This window comes from Salvelinus fontinalis, chromosome 5, assembly GCF_029448725.1.
Source record: "Salvelinus fontinalis isolate EN_2023a chromosome 5, ASM2944872v1, whole genome shotgun sequence".
NCBI lineage: Eukaryota > Metazoa > Chordata > Actinopteri > Salmoniformes > Salmonidae > Salvelinus > Salvelinus fontinalis.
In genome coordinates this window covers 33000275-33019178 of record NC_074669.1, presented here as the reverse complement: position 1 = coordinate 33019178, position 18904 = coordinate 33000275, and the positions used below count along the sequence as shown (strand labels likewise).

Genomic DNA, 18904 nt, shown 5'->3' with positions numbered 1-18904 from the left:
CAGTAGTATACTCCTAGGTATATTCTATCTCTGTGTGTGTGTGTGTGTGTGTGTGTGTGTGTGTGTGTGTGTGTGTGTGTGTGTGTGTGTGTGTGTGTGTGTGTGTGTGTGTGTGTGTGTGTGTGTGTGTGTGTGTGTGTGTGTGTGTGTGTGTGTGTGTGTGTGTGTGTGTGTGTGTGTGTGTGTGTGTGTGTGTGTGTGTGTGTGTGTGTGTGTGTGTGTGTGTGTGTACCTCTAGCTGTGTGATCCTCAGGCCACAGTCATGTGCTCCGTCCTCTGCCAGACAGATGTGGATGTGCTGAGTAAGCCCCGCCTCTGCCCCCTCCAGTCTCAGTCTGAGCTCGTGCAGCTCCGTCAGGCTCTGTGATGTCACCGACGCCACCTTCTTCTTCACCACTACCTTCTTCACATGATCTTGCTTAGTCGCCACTACCTTGGTCTCCTCTTGCTTGGCCGCCAGTATCCTGACTTCCTCCTGTGCTTTGATCTTCTCCTCGTTGGCGGTCTGTTGTGCCACTAGGAACAGAGAGATGAAATGCTGGTGTCATTTACTGTAAGGTACAGATCCAATTTAGGTTATTGACATGTACTCAGAGTAGACAGGTGTATATCCTCTCACTGTAAAAAGGTAGCTGGACCAGCAGGTGGTCGTAGTGAGCATGGGCTCCAGTGTACTGGCTCTCGATGCTCCTCTTGTCCTCGTCCTTGAACATCTCGGAGCCATGGCAACAGTGGGTGAACTCTGAGTAGTGTGTCTCCAGACTCTTCAGGATGCTGCGGTACTCCTCGGGACGCATACGGGACAGCTGGTAGGACACAATAATGAAGTTCTCGTTCATTTAAAAAAAAATTGTATTAAGTATGACAAAGGGCATACTTATTTAGGTTATATATTCTGTTATTACCATTTTTAGGTCTTTTTTTGTAATCCTAGTATAAGTAAATAGTGGGCTGTATAGCAAAGCGCAACCCTGACACTTGAGCTAGTTGTGGTCTTCTAAGTAGTTACGAGGATGTGTTTACGGAGATTATGGTGGTGACAATGATAGTGGTTACCGCAGTGACTTATAGACTTACCATGGTGATGGTGAGTGAGTTGATACGTGTGAGGTCCTGGACATAGTACTGCCAGGAGATGAGACTCTTGATGTTGATGTAGAGTTGATTCCACACAGACAGGATGGCCTCATAGTACTGCTCATTCCTGATGGACCACATAACACAGATGGTGATTTAATTCTCACATTGTGTGTTTGTGTGTGAGTGTGAGTGTGAGTGTGTGTGCGTGCGTGCACTGCATGTGTGTGTTCTTACTTGTTGGCCAGGTTGATGCCAAGGGAGTTGGGTGGTGGCACCAGCAGACAGACAGAGGGCACCAGCATGTCCAGTCCTCCTGGTCCTGTCACCTGCCACTTACTGCGCTGGGAGTTGTCTTTCAGTATGCCCTCGTTGCCCTTTAGAATCACCTTCTATAGAGGGACATGCACAATGTTAGACAGGAGTGTGTGTGTGTCCATGCATGTAAAAGAGAGAGAGAAAGAGAAAGAGAGAGAAAGAGAGAGAGAAAGAGAGAGAGAGAGAGAGAGAGAGAGAGAGAGAGAGAGAGAGAGAGAGAGAGAGAGAGAGAGAGAGAGAGAGAGAGAGAGAGAGAGAGAGAGAGAGAGAGAGAGAGAGAGAGAGAGAGAGAGAGAGAGAGAGAGAGAGAGAGAGAGAGAGAGAGAGAGAGAGAGAGAGAGCTTGTGTGTACATTCATGTCTCGGACCTGGTCTTGTTTGAAGTCACACAGGGCCTGTACCATAACAGGACAACTGCTCTTCTCCTCTTCAGGGTTACGTGGTCTGAGCCTCACGATGCTCTTGGACTTGTTGACTAGGTGCTGCACCTGGCTCTTATTCTCCATGATTCGCTCCTTCTCTTTCTGTTGGAGGTTAAAGGTCAGAGGTCAATATCCCTATCAGAGGAAAGGGGGAGAAATTGTATTCTATCTTCACAGATGACTTCCTATTCCACACGTAGTGAACTAGTTGTTCACCAGAGTGACTACACCCTTAGAAGAAATATGTGATATTTAGAACCTTAAAGGGTTCTTTAGCTGTCCCAATTGGAGAACTCTTTGAAGAACCGTTTTTGGTTGCATGTAGAACCCTTTGTTCCAGGAAGAACCCCTTTGGATTACATGTAGAACCCTTTCTACAGAGGGAACCCAAAAATTGTTCTACCTGGAACCAAAAATGGTTATCTTATCGGGACAGCCAAAAAAAACTTTTGGAACCCGTTTCTCCAAGAGTGTACAGTCAAAAGTAGTGCACTCTATGCGAAATTGGGAGTTTGTGATATAACCTTGTCCATTATATCCGTGGTACCTTCAAAGATGTACATGTCTTACCTCCAGGCCTTTGAGTAGTTCCAGCAAGTTTTCAAGGGGCATGTTTCTGTCGCTGGTGAACTTCTTACGGATGTTCTCATGCGCCTTCTGCAGCTTATTGTACATCTCATTGGCCTCCTTGAAGAACTCGCCGTAGGCAGCGTTCTCCTTCAGGTGGACATGGATACACTTGGTGATCTGGAGGAGCCAGCTCCACTGGGTCTGCAGAGTGTCCATGTAGGCCTGGAAGAAATCCAAAAAGAAGGATAGAGGGATTAAAGAACGAATAAAAGGGGGAGGGAAAGGAAGATGAGAACTCATATCAAAATAACCATCACAGCAAATTAGATAGCTAGACATGGCTAGATATCACGGGCCCCAGGAAGAGTAGCTTTTGCGACTGGAACAGCTAATGGCGATCCAAATAATCAAATAGATATTCTTCTAGACAGACATCTCCTAACCTCGATCTTCTCAGAGGCAGGGTGGGGGTTCTTCAGAAGGCTGTCCACTTTCAGCTTCAGTTTATTCAGGTCCTTATCCTTCTCCTCCAAGGCACTCATCAGTTTCTGACAGAGAAAAACAACCCAGTTTACCAACAACACAGTTAGAGCAGAACCGGAGAGGTTGAGTTACTGTTAGGCCCTGGGGAACCATTGAGACTGGAAGAATGATATGTGGCTTCATTGCACAAGTCTCAGAGGTTTGGCAATTGGCATTATACTTCCCTAGGGTACATAATGCAAAACAAATTAACAACACATAATGATATACAGACACACAATACACTAGACGTGCCAGTCACGGGACTAGAGACTACCAAACATTACCAATGAACAGGAACAATTACAGCTAGTTTGCGTCCCAAATGGCACCCTATTCCCTACATTAGTGCAGAGCCCTGGTCAAAAGTAGTGCACTATATATATATATATTTTTTTTTTACCGTTATTTTACCAGGTAAGTTGACTGAGAACACGTTCTCATTTGCAGCAACGACCTGGGGAATAGTTACAGGGGAGAGGAGGGGGATGAATGAGCCAATTGTAAACTGGGGATTATTAGGTGACCATGATGGTTTGAGGGCCAGATTGGGAATTTAGCCAGGACACCGGGGTTAACACCCCTACTCTTACGATAAGTGCCATGGGATCTTTAATGACCTCAGAGAGTCAGGACACCCGTTTAACGTCCCATCCGAAAGACGGCACCCTACACAGGGCAGTGTCACTCACAATCACTGCCCTGGGGCATTGGGATATTTTTTTTAGACCAGAGGAAAGAGTGCCTCCTACTGGCCCTCCAACACCACTTCCAGCAGCATCTGGTCTCCCATCCAGGGACTGACCAGGACCAACCCTGCTTAGCTTCAGAAGCAAGCCAGTAGTGGTATGCAGGGTGGTATGCTGCTGGCATATAGGGAATAGGGTTCCATTTGGGATGCAAGCAGCCTGTATGGCCTCTATGGGAATCATCAATTAGCCTCTCCGCCCTCCCACTGTGACACTTCCCCCTCTGACCCTTGACCTTTAACCCTTGACCCAGTCCTTACCGAGTAGCTCTCCTGCTTCTTGGGGATGTAGAGGTCGATGTTCTTGTCCCCCCAGTCAAACACCAGCTCCTCCTCCTCTCTCACGTTCACCCACATGATCTGTCTACTGATCGCCTCAATGATCTGCTGCATCTCCCTCAGCTGGTTGCTACGACCATGAGACATTTTCTGACAGAGTGAAAAACATGGTGAGACTCATGAATCGTTAGGTACAATCAATAAAGTCCCAAATCCATTGTGGCATGACTAACATAGACAGACAAATGAAAACAAAGATGTTCAGTACAACACAAACCTAAAGAAAGATAATATAATGGTAAAACAAACGTATTATACAGTAATGCAGGGGTGTGTATGTGTGTTTTCCCCAGAGCCTCTGTCACCTGCAGCGTGTCCCATTCCTGATCCAGAGCATACTGGTTGGCCTTGTCTCCTTTCTTAATCTGTAAGGAAGAACACACAAACACTGAGAGAGAATCACACACACTCAGTCAGAATCACACACAAACACACTCCTAGAAATAGAATGTGTATGAGAGACAGTGTGAAAGTAAATGTGTCTGTGTTTGTGACAGATGTATGTGTGTGTGTGTGTGTGTGTGTGTGTGTGTGTGTGTGTGTGTGTGTGTGCGTGCGTGCGTGCGTGCGTGCGTGCGTGCGTGTGTGTTTGTTTATGTGCGTACCCACCAGTTCAACCTTGGCCTTGTCCACCTCGGGGCTTCTCTGTATCGAGCTGTGGAACTTGCTGTGGCTGATCAGCTGCTGCTCAATGTCTGCAGAGGTATCTCCCCACTGAGAGGTCTCTATCAGATGCTGGAATACAAACACATTACGATCACATTATAACTACATGTCAAATACATTATAACTACATGTCAAATACATTATAACTACATGTCAAATACATTATAACTACATGTGAAACACATTATAACTACATGTCAAATACATTATAACTACATCTCAAATACATTATAACTACATGTCAAATACATTATAACTACATGTCAAATACATTATAACTACATGTCAAATACATTATAACTACATGTCAAATACATTATAACTACATGTCAAATACATTATAACTACATCTCAAACACATTATAACTACATGTCAAATACATTATAACTACATGTCAAATACATTATAACTACATCTCAAATACATTATAACTACATGTCAAATACATTATAACTACATGTGAAATACATTATAACTACATGTCAGATACATTATAACTACATGTCAATTACATTATAACTACATGTCAAATACATTATAACTACATGTCAAATACATTATAACTACACCTCAAATACATTATAACTACATGTCAAATACATTATAACTACATGTCAAATACATTATAACTACATGTGAAATACATTATAACTACATGTCAAATACATTATAACTACATGTCAAATACATTATAACTACATGTCAAATACATTATAACTACATCTCAAATACATTATAACTACATGTCAAATACTTTATAACTACATGTCAAATACATTATAACTACATCTCAAACACATTATAACTACATGTCAAATACATTATAACTACATCTCAAATACATTATAACTACATGTCAAATACATTATAACTACATGTCAAATACATTATAACTACATGTCAAATACATTATAACTACATGTCAAATACATTATAACTACATGTCAAATACATTATAACTACATCTCAAACACATTATAACTACATGTCAAATACATTATAACTACATGTCAAATACATTATAACTACATGTCAAATACATTATAACTACATGTGAAATACATTATAACTACATGTCAGATACATTATAACTACATGTCAATTACATTATAACTACATGTCAAATACATTATAACTACATGTCAAATACATTATAACTACACCTCAAATACATTATAACTACATGTCAAATACATTATAACTACATGTCAAATACGTTATAACTACATCTCAAATACATTATAACTACATGTCAAATACATTATAACTACATCTCAAACACATTATAACTACATGTCAAATACATTATAACTACATGTCAAATACATTATAACTACATGTCAAATACATTATAACTACATGTCAAATACATTATAACTACATCTCAAATACATTATAACTACATGTCAAATACTTTATAACTACATGTCAAATACATTATAACTACATCTCAAACACATTATAACTACATGTCAAATACATTATAACTACATCTCAAACACATTATAACTACATGTCAAATACATTATAACTACATCTCAAACACATTATAACTACATGTCAAATACGTTATAACTACATGTCAAATACATTATAACTACATGTCAAATACTTTATTACTACATGTCAAATACATTATAACTACATCTCAAATACATTATAACTACATGTCAAATACATTATAACTACATGTCAAATACATTATAACTACATGTCAAATACATTATAACTACATCTCAAACACATTATAACTACATGTCAAATACATTATAACTACATCTCAAACACATTATAACTACATGTCAAATACGTTATAACTACATGTCAAATACATTATAACTACATGTCAAATACTTTATTACTACATGTCAAATACATTATAACTACATCTCAAATACATTATAACTACATGTCAAATACATTATAACTACATGTCAAACACATTATAACTACATGTCAAATACATTATAACTACATCTCAAACACATTATAACTACATGTCAAATACATTATAACTACATCTCAAACACATTATAACTACATGTCAAATACATTATAACTACATCTCAAACACATTATAACTACATGTCAAATACGTTATAACTACATGTCAAATACATTATAACTACATGTCAAATACTTTATTACTACATGTCAAATACATTATAACTACATCTCAAATACATTATAACTACATGTCAAATACATTATAACTACATCTCAAACACATTATAACTACATGTCAAATACATTATAACTACATGTCAAATACATTATAACTACATGTCAAATACATTATAACTACATGTCAAATACATTATAACTACATGTCAAATACATTATAACTACATGTCAAATACATTATAACTACATGTCAAATACATTATAACTACATGTCAAATACATTATAACTACATGTCAGATACATTATAACTACATGTCAAATACATTATAACTACATGTCAAATACATTGTAATCTCACAACCACAACACACACCTTAACCATAACACAAATACACATCTTCACCACAACACACACACACACACACACACACACACACACACACACACACACACACACACACACACACACACACACACACACACACACACACACACACACACACACACACACACACACACACACCTTAACCATAACACAAATACACCCTCAACCACAACACACACACACACACACACACACACAGAGCTCAACCATAGGGAGAAGGCTCCCATGCTAGAACACTGCCACTAGGTGGTGATAGAGAAGTTTGAAGTACGGTAAACTTACCCTCTGTAAGCCTAACACTAAAAACCAACCAAGAAGAAAATGTGGTATGTCAGGAATTCACCAATAGACAGGGAGTCTGAGCCACTAAGACCAGAACATAGCCTAGCTTTTACCTTGGTTTGTGCAGGGGGGGGTGCATAATATGAGTGTGTGTGTGTGTACACAGTATTCAACTTGGCACGATGCTTAACATACACTACGTCTAGCCTCGAGCGTGTCTTCTGCATGTGTGTACAAGTGTCAAAGTAGGCATAACCGCCAACATAACCTGCACTATCCTCTCTGTTCATTCTCCAGTTTGCAAAAAAGTTGGCAGTGGAAGGTGTTCAACAGCAAGGATCACGTACATCACCTGTGGTGGTGATAACTGTACGTTGCAGTGGGAGGGTTAAGGTTACGTTAAGACAATTACAGTACTGCGTGTGATTGTGTGTGTGCCATTTCAGGTGAATTCTAAATGAAGTTTGAGTGTCCGTGTGTTATCTGCACTGACCTCTCAGACACACACCTGCCCTTCAGGACTAACCGGTTAATGTACAGTGGCAAGAGAAAGTATGTGAACCCTTTGGAATTATCTGCAATAAATTGGTCATAAAAGTAGATCTGATCTTCATCTAAGTCACAACAATAGACAAACACAGTCGGCTTAAACTAATAACTCACAAATGATTGTATTTTTCTTGTCTATATTGACTACATCATTTAAACAGAAGTTGGGTGATGCAACAGGACAACGACCTAAAACACACAAATTAACAACAGAATGGCTTCAACAGAAGAAAATACGCCTTCTGGAGTGGCCCAGTCAGATTCCTGACCTCAGCCCGATTGAGATGCTGTGGCTAGACCTCAAGAGAGCGGTTCACACCAGACATCCCAAGAATATTGCTGAACTGAAACAGTTTTTTAAAGAGCAATGGTCAGAAATTCCTCCTGACTGTTGTTCAAGTCTGGTCCGCAACTACAGAAAATGTTTGGTTGAGGTTATTGCTGCCAAAGGAGGGTCAACCAGTTATTAAATCCAAGGGTTCACATACTTTTTCCACCCTGCACTATGAATGTTTACACGGTGTGTTCAATAAAGACATGACAACGTATAACTGTTTGTGTGTTATTAGTTTAAGCAGACTGTGTTTGTCTATTGTTGTGACTTAAATGACGATCAGAACAAATTCTATGACCAATTTATGCAGAGGTCCAGGTAATTCCAAAGGGTTCACATACTTTTTCTTGCCACTGTATGTGTGGGGGAATGGAGAAAATTCCCAAAAGTTTCAAACGGTCAAGTGCTTCACAATGATGACTTTAATACTATATGAACTGGGGGTGTTTTGCAACACGTGGTCAGAACCATTTTTGGCTCACACTAAAAAATATATCTACCGGTAAGTGCAACATGTAATATGTTAATGTCCATATAGAGTATTGAAAAATATTCAAAATAAATATATTACATCTTCCTGGCAGGTTGCAGGTATACAACATTGACATTGTGCAATCCTATGTAACTCATATGTATCATATGCTTTCCTGCACTGCCATTACACATATGACCGCATGCAGTTCATCTGAAGGGGAACAGGTGGTAGCAATAATATTATGCAATCCTGTAGCATATGCCTTCCTACACGGGCATTACACATCTGTCCTGTCGGGTGTGGTTCTCCTCACCTTCTGGTGTCCAATCCAGGCCATGGCCTCGTTGAAGCTCCACCCAGCTTCCTCCCAAGCGCTACTTCCTCTGCTCCCCCAGCTCCGCCTCTGCATGGTTCCTTTTATGGCCATGTGGACCCCCGTCAACTGGTCCCTACACATCTCCACACTATGGAGGGGGGGGGAGCGGGGAGAGAAGGGGGAGCGGTAGCGAATGTCAATGTTAAACTCTTCCTGAAACTCTTCCCCAAGCCGTTGCTGTGAAATAGAATTGGTCCTCAGTCAACTTACCTGGTAGAATAAGATGACGTAAATAATAAAAGAAACACATGAACACCTGCGTAACCCTAACAGTGTAGAGGAAAAAGGGAAAGAAAAATAAGTAAAGGAAAGGTATATTGTGCTGAGCAATATTAGTCATCTGTTGGCGTATCTGACCTCAAACAGTGAGAGGGAACGGGGAATAGAGAGAGACACAAGGAGAATGGATGTTGGTTTATCTGTATGCGGTAGTGGCGGTCGTCTCATAGCGTGTCTAACCTTCGGACCACGCTGTCATACGGTTGTCCCATCTGTCTGAGGTCCAGAGCACATGCCTTCAGCTGCTCTATGGTCTCTCTGGCCATGGCCATGTAGTGATCTGCCTCCACTGTGCCGCGCCCAGAATCGCTGCCCTGCAGGACACACGGGGAAATGTCAGACACACATTATGGCTTTGTACGTTACGTTCGGTCTAGGCTCAACTTGCCGTTCTGGGTTTCTCAAACGAGAATACGGTAGACCGTATTCAGTCAGGTAAATCCTTCAGTTTAAGACCCAGTTAAAGATAGGACCATGATGTATAGATCATGAGGACGCAATGCATAATCTTTCTGTCCAGATAGCGTCTATCTGTAGGCTAACTGACTGATGGCACAGTAGTGTACTTTAATAGTTAAAAGAGTACATTCTGTGACAGGTCACGGCCAAATGAACACTTTCCCTGGGTTTGTTTTCATTGTTGGCGTGTGTTTAAAGGTAATCCCTGGGTTTACTGCGGACTGTGTGTCCAGACACACGCTGAGATGCACTTCTTATTTTCACTTCATGCGTGACCAAAACGCACACACATGCTGAGTCGACAATGCCTGTACGAACATGCTGAACATGCCAAATATGGCAGAGACAGATGAGAAATATAATCTGACATGATTCTGACAAGACGTGGCTTGACAGGCTGAAAGTATTTCAAAGCTGTTTTAAGATCTTTTGCGCACATGAAGCGGAAGGGCGGAGTCACACCTGACAGAGCATATTTCACAAATGCCTCGGCCAACCACAGACACACAGTTGTGAAGACTCATCATCAGAGTGAGTGTGTCCAGTCTAATGACCTGTTATGGATCATCTCATTATTATAATATAAGAGACCTGACATTTAAAGGGATAGTGCGAGACTTTGGTCATACTCACTGTACTGGTAGACTTCCAGTCATCTTGCTAACTCCGGTTAGCTTTAGCTCACAAAACAACCTGTAACTTCTTTCATACTGCATGTAGAGACATGCAAATGACATCCTTGAGTTCATCTGATTCTGGGTAACCAGGTAAATGCCGCAGGTGAAAATCTCGCAGTATCCCTTTAAGAAACCTAACAGTCATGTTCCTCTGCTGATTAAATGCATAGGCCTACTTGTACTGACACACCACAATTCCACTAAAGCAAGTCAGGGGGGCTTGGTTGCACGATTGGTATAGTAATCTCAGCTTTCATACCGCAGTCTACAGGTGCAGTACATGTCTTAGTCAGAGTGTCTGATTACATGTACTGTTGCCAGACATGAGACAGGCTGTACTTAGACTAACATCATGACCAAAGCCAGTATCTCAAAGCAGACAGGACATGAAGTGACTCACAGACTGTAGGCAGCTCAGAATGAAATAGAACACTGTTGTTATTTATCTACGGTAAGGTAGTGACTTACAGCCTGTAGGTAGTGTTCTGCGTTCCTCAGGTAGTCCTGACACTGGCCCTGCAGGATGTAGGCCTTCTGGTGGAGGCCACTGAGGGGGAACTGTCTGTAGGAGACATGGAGGGGAGGGTTAGAATCAACATCTTACCGTAATCCAACCGGTCAATGTTAGGGTACCAGTCCATGCAGAGTTCACATTCAACAGGCTTCCACCAAAATCTATCGAAGAATATTTTGCAAACAAGTTGCGTGGTTGCGTTGCGCTATAGGCTACCTGAGGCCTAGGACCTGCATGGAACAGGGGTTCGCCTGGAGCAGTTTAAGTCAGAGGTAGACGCATATCAAGTATGGCCATTTCTGTTGCATTCTCAAGATACTGGTACACTTAAGTGTTTTTAAAACAAAACTGTTACTTGTTATCTTGGCATTTAAAGTAGTTTCATGATTATCATTATTGTTATCAGTATATATGTCAACATCATCGATAATATAAACATCATTATCATAATCATCATCAAACAACAACTTTGTAATCAGCACCATCATCAATATCCCCATCATCAAGTACACTTTCTGCTATTGTACATCAATGATCCCAAAGGTTTACTGTAATGAGTTATTATCTTAGTGTAGCAATTAGCTAGTCTTTAGTTATCCGAGGATGATTCCGCTATGCCCTAGTTGAATTGAGCATGAGTGCAGGGATAGACAAAGGGGAAATGTGAGTCAAGAGAACTGTCACATTTTCCCTATGCCATTTGCAACACAACAACACAGAGGCTGCATTTACACAGGGAGACCAATTCTGATATTTTTCCCCCCAGTAATTGGTCTTTTGACCAATCAGATCAGCTCTGAAAAAGATTGGATGTGAAAAGAGCTGATGTGATTGGTCAAAAAGACAAATTAGTGTGGAAAAAACATCCGAATTGGGCTGCCTGTGTAATCACAAACATATTCAACAGTAACCCTGACCTCCATACTGTAGACTCTATAGAATTGTATAGGTGGATATCAATTAAAACGCCACAATACGATGCAGAGGGTTCAATTTGCCTGTTAGGGGAGCAAGGAGACGACCCCCAGGTCCACTAAAACCATTGACAACTACTTGGTTTCAATATCATCACCTCTTGAAGAGCATAGTCAGAAACACATAACCGATTATTCCACATTTAGCTCTGTCATTAGAGTTATACAGAAAGTAACTGCGTGGTGTTTATGATCATAGCCCGTTAACTAGCCATATTGACCTGACCTGTTATTAGTTTGTTGGCCAATTTGACATGCAATATTTATGCATTAGTTCTAACATTATATGACATGTACATTTCTTTCATGGGCGAAAATTCAGTCCATAGGACTGAAAATGTATGAATTCAACAAGCATGTCTCTGTCACTAACAAATACAGTCATGGGTGGTGACTCAACAATTCACTCGAAAAGGCAAGGCACACTGGGAAATTATATTGGAGCCGTGGCTTGGTGGGGATGTGGCTTTCAATTCATTGTTTTTGGCCACATGTGAGTGGAAGTGTTGTAGCAGTTGAAGTGCTCTTTGGTTATGTTAATGAAAGTTTGAGCATGTCTGCTACCAGTTCTGAAGTCTTTGTACATGCTTATATAAGAGCATGTGGCACTAAAGACTCGTAAACATTATTGTAATGTCCTTAATCCAACACAAGTGACCTTGTCAAGAGATACAGACCACATTTTGTTGTGTTACAGCCTGAATAAAAAAATTGAATAAATGTATTTTTGTCTCACCCATCTTTCACACAGTGCCCCATAATGACAAAGTGAAAACATGTTTTTAGAAATGTTTGCTCATTTATTCAAAATGAAGTACAGAGGTATCTAATTTACATACAGTAGCAGTCAAAAGTTTAGACACACCTACTCGTTCATGGGTTTTTCTTTGTTTTTACTAAGACATCACAATTATGAAATAACACATATGGAATCAATTAGTAACCAAAAAAGTGTTGAACAAATCAAAATATGTTTTATATTTGAGATTCTTTAAAGCAGCCACCCATTGCCTTGATGACAGCTTTGGACACTGCTCACATTCTCCCAACCAGCTTCACCTGGAATGCATTTCCAACAGTCTTGAAGGAGTTCCCACATGCTGAGCACTTGTTGGCTGCTTTTCCTTCACTCTGCGGTCCAACTCTTCCCAAACCATCTCAATTGGGTGGTCAGGTGATTGTGGAGGCCAGGTCATCTGATGCATCACTCCATCACTCTCCTTCTTGGTAAGGAGGTGCGTTGGAGGTGCGTTGGGTCATTGTCCTGTTGAAAAACAAATGATAGTCCCACTAAGCCCAAACTAGATGGGATGGCGTATCGCTGCAAAATGTTGTGGTAGCCATGCTTCTTAAGTGTGCCTTGAATTCTAAATACATCACCGACAGTGTTACCAGCAAAGCCCCCCCACACAATCACATCTCCTCCTCCATGCTTCACGGTGGGAACCTTACTCTGCATCTCACAAAGACATGGTGGTTGGAAACAAAAATCTCTAATTTGGACTCATCAAACCAAAGGACAGATTTCCACCGGGTCTAATGTCCATTGCGCGTGTATCTTGGCCAAAACAAGTCTCTTCTTCTTATTGGTGTCCTTTAGTAGAGGTTTCTTTGCAGCAATCCGACCATGAAGGCCTGATTCACGCAGTCTCCTCTGAACAGTTGATGTTGAGATGTGTCTGTTACTTGAACTCTGTGAAGCATTTATTTGGGCTGCAATATTCTGAGGCTGGTAACTCTAATGAATTTATTCTCTCCAGCAGAGGTAACTCTGGGTCTTCCTTTCCTGTGGCGGTCCTCATGAGAGCAAGTTTCATCATAATGCTTGATGGTTTTTGCGACTGCACTTGAAGAAACATTCAACGTTTTTGAAATGTCTGTATTGACTGACCCTCATGTCTTAGCGTAATGATGGACTGTTGTAGCTCTTTGCTTATTTGAGCTGTTCTTGCCATAATATGGACTTGGTCTTTTACCAAATAGGGCTATCTGCTGTATAACACCCCTACCTTGTCACAACACAACTGATTGGCTCAAATGCATTAAAAAGGAAAGAAATTCCAGAAATGTACATTTTACAAGGCACACATGTTCATTTAAATGCATTCCAGGTGACTACCTAATGAAGCTGGTTAAGAGAATGCCAAGAGTGTGCAAAGCTGTCATCAGGGCAAAGGGTGGCTTCTTTGAAGAATCTCAAATATAAAATATATTAAACTTTTTTGGTTACTACATGATTCCATAGTTTTTTATTTCATAGTTTGACTTCTTCACTATTATTCTACAATGTAGAAAATAGTGAAAATAAAGAAAAACCCTAGAATGAGTAGGTGTCCAAACTTTTGACTGGTACTGTAAGTATTCACACCCCCGAGTCAATACATGTTAGAATCACCTTGCAGCGATTACAGCTGTGAGTCTTTCTGGTAAGTCTCTAAGAGCTTTGCACACCTGGATTGTACAATATTTGCACTTCGTTCTTTTTTAAATTCTTCAAGCTCTGTCAAGTTGATAGTTTATCATTGCTAGACAGACATTTTCAGATGTTGCCATAGATTTAAGCCGATTTAAGTCAAAACTGTAACTTGGCCACTCAGGAACATTCAGTGTTGTCTTGGTAAGCAACGCAGTGTTTATTTGGCCTTGAGTTTAAGGTTATTGCCCTGCTAAAATGTGAATTTGTCTCCCACTGTCTGTTGGAAAGCAGACAACCAAGTTTTCTTCCATGATTTTGCCTGGGGGGGGGGGGGGGGGGGGGTTGTCACAAGGTTTAAGACAGCAGGTGGTTATTCTTGGAAACAAAGACCTCTCAATGATGCCTAATAAATTATTAACTGGGTCGGCACTCACAGATAGATAATATTCGCCCCTGCCATAGCCTAGGCTATATATATACGACAACGACACATAGGCCTATAATTATCCCCCCGACAAAACCAAGACCTTGGCATAAAAAAATAATGAACTAGATTGAAATAATGTGTTAGATGACACGGTTATATAGTGTCTTGTATTTATCTTCAGTGGCAATGGAGTTGTAGCCTAGTTAAAATGTATACGGGCAAGTGAACGCAATTGTGTGACACAGTACCCTACAGCAGAATAGGGGCCTTTTGAAGAAAAAAAAAAGTCTTACCCCTGTTCTCCTCCACCACCTCGCATGGGAGTATTTGAGTAGCTGTAATTATTATCGTCCATGTACTCCTGTCCGTATCTATTACCACCGTGCACTTCGGTCTGGACATATTGTCCAGTTCCGACGCTCAGGTCGGACTTGGAACCGATACTGCGGCTGACATGAAACCCCCTCTGGGATCCGTATAGACTCATCTCTGGATCCAAAAAGTTATAAAACTCCGCTGGAGAAAAATGGTGGACGAAGAGTTTGTAATCCTGTCTGCAAAAGCTGTCAGAGGGGGCTGTGTGAAGCGGTTGGTGAGCCCTCCTGCACCTGTCTGCGGAGCAGCGTCCCTAGGCTGCACCGACTTGATCTGCAACACGGAAAAGTATCATTTTTGGCAAAACAAAACAGACCACTCCTTTCATCAACCTACTTGCCTAGAAAAATATTTTAATTTAACGTTTTTTCCTTTCCACGTCCCCAGCCCTCCTCTATCTCAACCTGTACTCAGGGGTAGATGTATCATAGTAAACGTAAATCTGTAGTCCTCCATTTAGTATGATATGTACGTTTCGTAGCCAAGGTGGAGAAGTGGTGTGTGTGTTTGGTTTGGTTCTTCTATCCTTGTGGGCACCTAAAATCCCCCAAAGTCCCCACAAGGATAGTAAAACCAAGGAAAATCTACCTTGTGGGGACAATGAGGACAAAGGATATTTTAAGTTTATGGGTTAGGGTTACAATTAGGGTTAGGGTTAGCATTAGGGTTAGGGTAAGTGGTTTTATGGGTTAGGGTTAGAGTTAAGGTTAGGGTAAGGAAGGGAAATACAATTTTGAATGTCCCCGCGAGGATAGAAGAACAAAACGTGTGTGTGTGTGTGTGTGTGTGTGTGTGTGCGTACATGCCTGTGTTTTCTGTGGGAGGGTAGGCTAATTATCTCTCAGTGTTTCAGTCTGTTGTTGAAGGTCAAACTGAAGAAGTCTTGACACTGAAATGTTTACTGTTTCTTTCCAACAGATCACTAATTGATGAAATTAATGGAGTAAGAGACTATCAGAAAAGGAAAGGCCCCCTGGCTAATAAACATATCGAAGGCAATCCAATATTGGTCATCTTTAAAAAAACAGTTATGTATGTTGCAGACAATTGTGACAGTTCATCTCTAATGAGATATTCATTACAACATTCATTACAACCTCATTCAGAACCGTTTTCATAATAATAGTTTTTGGTAACACTTTACTTGATACCCAGCATCATAACATGTTATGACACAGATATAACTATGTCGTAACAACTGACATAACTTGTCATAACCTGTTATAATATAGTCATAACACTGTCAGGACACATATTTAGACCTGTGTGACATATATTGCGCTATTTTATGGCTGGTTATGACACCTACACAAGAGTGTTAAAACCCACAAAACCTACTACGGTAGTTATTTATGGCTGGTTATGACACCTACATAAGAGTGTCAAAACGCACAAAACCTACCACACAAGGCAAAACATTCCATTACACCATAGCCTACATGTCAACAGTATGTTTATGTTTAAAAAAAAAATATATATATTATTAATTGTCCTTGTAATTGTGCACACATTGATGTCAGACATGCACCTACCCCAATGCTCTGTTGCTGGTGACTGGGATGAATGCAGGAGCAGGACAAGACACCTTCTTTGTGGCTGATGACTGATATAAGGGTACATAATAGGCCTATCTGGCATATATGATTATGATGGTCATAATGCTTCTTGACAGTGTCATGAAGTGTATTTTCTTAGTTCAAGTAAAGTGACACAGGATGGTCATAATGCTTCATGACAGTGTTGTAGTTGTAATGAATTCTTTACAGTCATTTGTTTTCATCATAGTTTAAATAACTTGCAAAAAATACACTTTATGACAAAGGATGTGAGAAACAAACTTTCAAACGAAAGGGAACTTCTTGGCAGGGAAAAAAACGAACTCGAACTCATGTAGGTCATAACCAGCCATAAAGTAACGGAATATATGTCACAACAGGTTTTAATATATGGGTCACGACAGTGTTATGACAGGTTATGACACGTTATGTCAGCTGTTATGACATATTATGACATGGTTATGAACATGTCATAATGTGTTAAGGCACTGGGTGTCAAGTAAAGTGTTACCTAGTTTGGTAAATACTTTTATCACTGTAACACATGCCTAGACACTAACAATATGCAGATCCCTCATCCAAGACAATGGGTGGTGTGCACAGGAAAAACAAGTTTGACAGCACTCTGTCACTGGTAGAGAGAACCTGAAAGTCAATCTTACAGATTTTAATCAGCACAATAAAGAATAAGTTATAACTATTTCCATCTTATCATCTTACAGTATCTTTAAAGCGGCACTCAGCAGTAGAAACAATAACAAGGCGTTTCCCTGCCCCTGGTTCAGTACAAAGCTGAGGGATGCTGGAGAAATGTAAACTCTCTCAAATTCATAGACAAAGCTATGGATGCAAGGACTGGCCATCCATGATATCAAAACGATAGTTTTAACCAGGTTTTAAATGCTTTATAGTGTTTGTTAACATTTTCTTTGTTTACAAAGTGTTGGAGTAAAACAAGCTTATATTTTGGGTTCTGATGGTGTCTGGTGTCTGTATATTGCCTCGCTACTGTTTTTCACTGTCTTTTTACTGTTGTTTTTATTTCTTTACTTACCTATTGTTCACCCAATACCTGTTTTGCACTATTGGTTAAAGATAGTATCAAGATAATATGAAGACATTCCATCTTCACCACTAGGCATGAGCTCTTCTAAAAGGTTAATAGTAATGTGTCTTGGTCTCAAATGTTGTCAATTCGAAATATAATGTTACAGTAATGTGTTGTTTACCATGTGGGGTAGCCTATCCTGTACACCGTACACAGACTGAACAGCCTTGGCCTCTGTACTTGACATCGACCAGAACGACTCTACCCCAACGAACTCAGCAGGCTCTGAGGAATCTCACAGCTCTTTCTGTGTGTGTATAGGTGTGTGTGTGTGTGTGTGTGTGTGTGTGTGTGTGTGTGTGTGTGTGTGTGTGTGTGTGTGTGTGTGTGTGTGTGTGTGTGTGTGTGTGTGTGTGTGTGTGTGTGTGTGTGTGTGTGTGTGTGTGTGTGTGTGTGTGTGTGTGTGAGTGAGTTTGTGCATGAGAGCGTGCGTGTGTGCATGAGAGCGTGCGTGTGTGCTTGCTTGCATAAGTGAGTGTTTATGATGATTGACTGTCAGGGTACAGTGTGTGTGCATAATTCATTTATTGCAAGACTGTGTGTCTCACATTAGCTCAAACATGTAACTGCAGAATGTTGCTCCTATGTGTGTGAGGGAGGCCTATTGCACCAAGTTGGAGACCGGGGTTATGACCCCTATGCTTGTTGTCATGGAAATGCAGAGCAACATATGCATAAACCACCCTTTCTTTATCAACCCGAATCCTTCCTTCCATCTCCAGAGGTGTCAAACTTTTAATAGCAGCAGTGTGGGTGGATTGATTCGTGTAAGCTATAACTTGGTTCTTGGAGTTTTTTCATATAGAAGACCAATTCAGTACCGCCCCTATAATCACTAGCCCATAGAAAGGGTTGGTTGTTTAGCAACAAAACCAACACGTGTGCAACTATGGGGTAAAACAGACGGGATTGGCTTAGATTGTCTTAGAAA

General features: G+C 40.7%; 1 protein-coding gene across 2 annotated transcripts in view; it reads right to left on the bottom strand.

Annotated features, from left to right (window-relative positions):
- The window catches only part of LOC129855485 (desmoplakin-B-like), a 33769-nt gene extending 17982 nt beyond the window's left edge, over window positions 1-15787 (bottom strand). Inside the window, exons 1-14 of one of the 2 annotated variants that reach the window (XM_055923200.1) lie at window positions 15228-15787; window positions 11072-11165; window positions 9648-9781; window positions 9126-9276; window positions 4605-4730; window positions 4301-4360; window positions 3918-4085; window positions 2830-2934; window positions 2387-2608; window positions 1763-1918; window positions 1315-1469; window positions 1078-1204; window positions 620-806; window positions 233-516 (exon numbers count right to left, since the gene is read on the bottom strand). In XM_055923200.1, the coding sequence (XP_055779175.1) occupies window positions 233-516; window positions 620-806; window positions 1078-1204; window positions 1315-1469; window positions 1763-1918; window positions 2387-2608; window positions 2830-2934; window positions 3918-4085; window positions 4301-4360; window positions 4605-4730; window positions 9126-9276; window positions 9648-9781; window positions 11072-11165; window positions 15228-15421 (2163 nt within the window). In that variant the 5' untranslated portion in view covers window positions 15422-15787. The remainder of the gene's footprint in view (window positions 1-232; window positions 517-619; window positions 807-1077; window positions 1205-1314; window positions 1470-1762; window positions 1919-2386; window positions 2609-2829; window positions 2935-3917; window positions 4086-4300; window positions 4361-4604; window positions 4731-9125; window positions 9277-9647; window positions 9782-11071; window positions 11166-15227) is intronic. The other variant, XM_055923201.1, reaches the window with a different exon arrangement.
- Between the last annotated feature and the right edge of the window lie 3117 nt (window positions 15788-18904).